This window comes from Podarcis liolepis (assembly GCF_965112155.1).
Source record: "Podarcis liolepis genome assembly, chromosome: 18".
NCBI classification, from domain to species: domain Eukaryota; kingdom Metazoa; phylum Chordata; class Lepidosauria; order Squamata; family Lacertidae; genus Podarcis; species Podarcis liolepis.
In genome coordinates, this window is record NC_139572.1 from 10,091,108 (window position 1) to 10,095,339 (window position 4,232).

At 50.9% G+C, this 4,232-nt stretch overlaps 1 protein-coding gene across 1 annotated transcript; it reads right to left on the minus strand.

Annotated features, from left to right (window-relative positions):
• Nucleotides 1-577: 577 nt before the first annotated feature.
• On the minus strand, nt 578-3,838 carry LOC310697532 (uncharacterized protein; the record flags this gene model as incomplete). Its single annotated transcript, XM_083484252.1, has 3 exons — nt 3,707-3,838; nt 2,294-2,458; nt 578-895 (listed from the first exon to the last, which is right to left on the minus strand). Exons 1-3 carry the CDS (start codon nt 3,731-3,733, stop codon nt 578-580), a joined length of 510 nt encoding a protein of 169 aa, XP_083340378.1. The 5' UTR covers nt 3,734-3,838.
• Between the last annotated feature and the right edge of the window lie 394 nt (nt 3,839-4,232).

Here is a 4,232-nt window from a genome sequence, read left to right on the forward strand (position 1 = left end):
GGTAACAGGGCTTAGTAAACTGGGAGAGTCAGTGGCAGAGAGAAATCCACAATAGGGGCAGAAGCTGCAGCAGGAGAGTGGGATGAGGGAGGCCAAGAGGCAGAGATGAGTCCGGCTGGGGAAGACTCGCGATTGTCTCCCCCTCATGCTGCAACAAGCTTGCCTCCCTCCTGTCTCCCAGAATAAGGAGAGGCATGAAAAGGGCAGAGCAGAGGTTGACTGCAGGCAGGTGCAGTCTCCGATTGCTTGAGAAAAAGCCTCGGCAGCTGATTTTAACGGAGTAAGACGGAGGAATAAGCTGCTCTAGGCCTGATACTCCACAGGTCTGTGGAGATCGTGTTTTTGCTAATAAAGAGTTAACTCCGTCTTTGAACTGTGTGGTTACTAACCGGCACTCTGCTGCAACACATATGTACATACGTAGGCGCCTTGTTCTAGGTCAACACCTATTGTCCATCTAGACCAGCTATGCCTACTCTGATTGGCCGTGGCTCTCCAGGGTCTGAAGTTAAGAGAGTCCTTTCCTGATCCCTTTAACCAGAGACACTGGGGAATCAAACGTGGGACCTCCTGCCCTTCAATGCCATTGCGCTATGAGACCTGCTGGGCACCTCCCAGAATCCGAACTCCCATCACACCCTACCTGTTCCGCATCTCCAGCAGCCACCATGCTGTCAGAGCAAACGTTGATGGCTCCCGCCTCCTTCTCTAGGCTGGACAGAGAGAGCTGGTTCTGCAGCTGTGACTTCAGTTCCCTTACTGCGGCCTTCTCCTTCTCTGAGCATCCTTGGTGCTTCCTCTTCTGGGTACGCTTCTTGCTCACATTGGCCACTGGTGGCGGCGGGCTGCCGTGAGGTCCCTGCCCATCTGAAGGAGGGGTAATCTTCCTGTCCACCTGGAAACACATACAAACAGACAACTTACAAAATAAATACTGAACCAAAAGCAACCTAAGAGAAATCTCTTTTTTTTTTTAAAAAAACCACTCACTCAATTGTATCACCACTAGACTGTATTTTTGTTTACCTCCTGCCCTTCCAAGCCATTACCATTGCCTCCTTGATATTGCAGCACACATTGAGGGCTCCTGCCTCCTCCTCTGGGCTGGGGGGCAGAGAGCACTGGTTTTGCAGCCACGGCTGCAGCTCCACTGCTGTGGCCTGCTCATGCTCCTTCTCTGAGTCCCCTCCATGCTTCCTCTTCTGGGGACACCTCCTGCTCCCATTGGCCGGTGGCAGAGGTGACAGAGGGCTGTTGTGGGGTCCCTGCCCCTCTGCGAGAGGGATACTCTTCCTGCCCAACCTGAGCCCCCCACCCCCTTTGTCTTGGAGGCACCCAGAGGGTTCAGGTTGTACTTGTGCAAATAAAACCATGTACCCTGAAGACACCACAGTCTCCGCTGACCTTCAGTCCAAAGAAACCGAACCTACGTAAGCACCTGGAACCCTGGGAGATTGGGGCATGCACAACCACATCTCTGCATTTATTTGTGGATGGGTGGAAACCATAATTGTTAAGCAAGAAATGAAATCATTCTCCTTTTTTGGATCTAATAAGTAACAACCTTGTATTAGTTCTCAGTCGTCCTTAATGTGGAGCGATGGGTTGTGCTTCTATTTAAATTTCAGTCCTTATTCCTAAACGTATTGGGAGCTTGGATCCTGCTTGGGAGTTCCCCCTTTGGGCATCTGGCTGGACACAGTGAGAACAGGATTCCGGACTAGGGGCACCATTGGCATGGGTGTCCATTTTTTTCCTTCTTGAAATATAGCAACCCTAGTTAGGGGGCCACCGCCTCCAACTTATGAGCGTCTTCCACCCCTTTTAAGGCCACCCCAGCCTGCCCACTCACCACTTCTAGTGGTAGGCAGTTCCTAGGACTGAATCCCTATGCACTTCTGGCGTTATTCACTCTTGGCTGCAGGTGTTCTTCTGTGTGGAAGTCACAGCCCCTCCAGAGCATCCCTGGCCGAATTATTGTGGGATTATTATTATTATTATTATTATTATTATTATTATTATCATTATCATCTGTCTGCTAATATCTTCCGGGGTAATGCCAGGTCGCTCCTGGAAGGACCCCTCTTCCTTATCCTGAAGCTGTGGGACAAAAACAAAGCAAAAATAGCAACGTGAAGAAGTCTGAAGGACAGAGCAGGCCAAGATGTCCTCAGAGGATCTCTATTTCCTAAATAACTCATGGGAAAGATCTGCCTAGTCCAGCCTCATTTTTCTCACATTGTATAACCAGATATTTCAACTGGATATTGGCCACCAGAGACTTGCCACATACCCCCTTGAGGTGTCCAGAGCCCTCCAAGGTGTCGCTCTCGTAGGCTTCGTAGTCTAAGCTCAGGGGGCTGTCCGGGCCTGCGTCTCTCTGGGGGGCGAGGGGATTCTTCCCATTTGGGGTCCTCCTGCACACAACCTCAGAGTCGCCAATATCTATTTCGGGGAACTGCGGAGGAAGAGGGAAAAGCTCTGAGCAGTGCTAGGAAGAGGGGAGGGAACTTCTGCCTGCAAGCGGGCATCTTTTACCCAGGTCAGGTTAACATATCCTCTCCCTTCCAACCTTTCCTCGTCGGATTGTTCCCCACCCATTCCAGTTTCTCCCTATCCTTCTTTAAAGTGTGGGACCCTCAACTGGGCACATTCCCACTGTTGTGCAAGGAAATCACACCTGGCCTAACGGGCCTCTCACTCCAGGCACCGTCTTTGGAGGATGCTCCTCCTCCTGTTTTTTAAAAGGCGTTTGTTACCCAAACTGTAATTTCTGTATCAGACACGTCCAACCCACCAATCCTGATTGATCAGTTGATCAGGGGGTTGATCTTGGTTGATCGCAGGCCCAAGGCAGCCCAAGCACAGCACGTTCCTCAATAGCCAAAAAGACAATGACTCCACAGCCAGGCACGAAAGAGCTCCCCACCCCAGCTGGTTGGGAGAGAGAGAGAGAGAGATGTGCTGGGGCGGAGAAAGAAGATGGAGGTAAGAAGGAGCTGGGTCTCTGACAAGGGAAGGTAGGATCAAGACCAGCAACAGCATTGCCTCTGCAGGGGTGGAGGGAGAGAAAGGGAGAAGGCAGGATCGGCATTGCCCACCCACCCTGCACTCATCCCTGCCTCCTTGAGGGAAGCAGCCAGCGCCCACCAGCCCACCCTTCAACCATCATGCATTGTCTCCCCTTCATGCTACGACAAGCTTGCCTCCCTCCTGTCTCCCAGAATAAAGAGAGGCATGAAAAGGGCAGAGCAGAGGTTGACTGCACGCAGGTGCAGTCTCCGATTGCTTGAGAAAAAGCTCTGGGGGGCAGTGGACTTTCAGCCTCGGCAGCTGATTTTAACGGAGTAAGACGGAGGAATAAGCTGCTCTGCTCATTAGGCCTGACACTCCACAGGTCTGTGGAGATCATGTTTTTGTAAACTCCGTCTTTGAACTTTGTGATTAGTGACCGGCACTCTGCTGCAACACATATGTACATACGTAGGCGCCTTGTTCTAGGTCAACACCTATTGTCCATCTAGACCAGCTATGCCTACTCTGATTGGCCGTGGCTCTCCAGGGTCTGAAGTTAAGAGAGTCCTTTCCTGATCCCTTTAACTAGAGATCTTGGGGAATCAAACGTGAGACCTCCTGCCCTTCAATGCCATTGCGCTACGAGCCCTGCTGGGCACCTCCCAGAATCCGAACTCACATCACACCTTACCTGTTTCGCATCTCCAGCAGCCTCCATGCTGCCAGAGCAAACATTGATGGCTCCTGCCTCCTTCCTCTAGGCTGGGCAGAGTGCTGGTCCTGCTCATCTGACCATCGAAGAGGTTTCTTCTATTTTTTGCACTTCCATGCTTTGATTGGCGATGGAGGGCTGCTGTGGGGTCCCCGGCCCGCAGGAGGGGTACTCCTCCTTGTTCACTTGGAAACATATATATATATATATATATATATATATATATATATATATATATATATGCAGGTTTCGGTGTCTTCGGGTGTCTTCCCGTGTAAGAGTTGGGGTGTCTAGGCGACGTTTCGACGAGGTCTCACTCGTCATCTTCAGGCTGGTGCTTTCGGCTTCTTGTTACTGGAACAGAGCAGGATCTCAGTGTTTGAGTTCCTATAAATACTGTTGAGGGGGTGTGGTGTATAGCCTCCAACGTTCTGGGCAGAGAGGAAGTTCCCAGGTTAGTGTGCCTTTTCTTCTTTTGTTCCTTAATTACTTGAGGGATATCTTG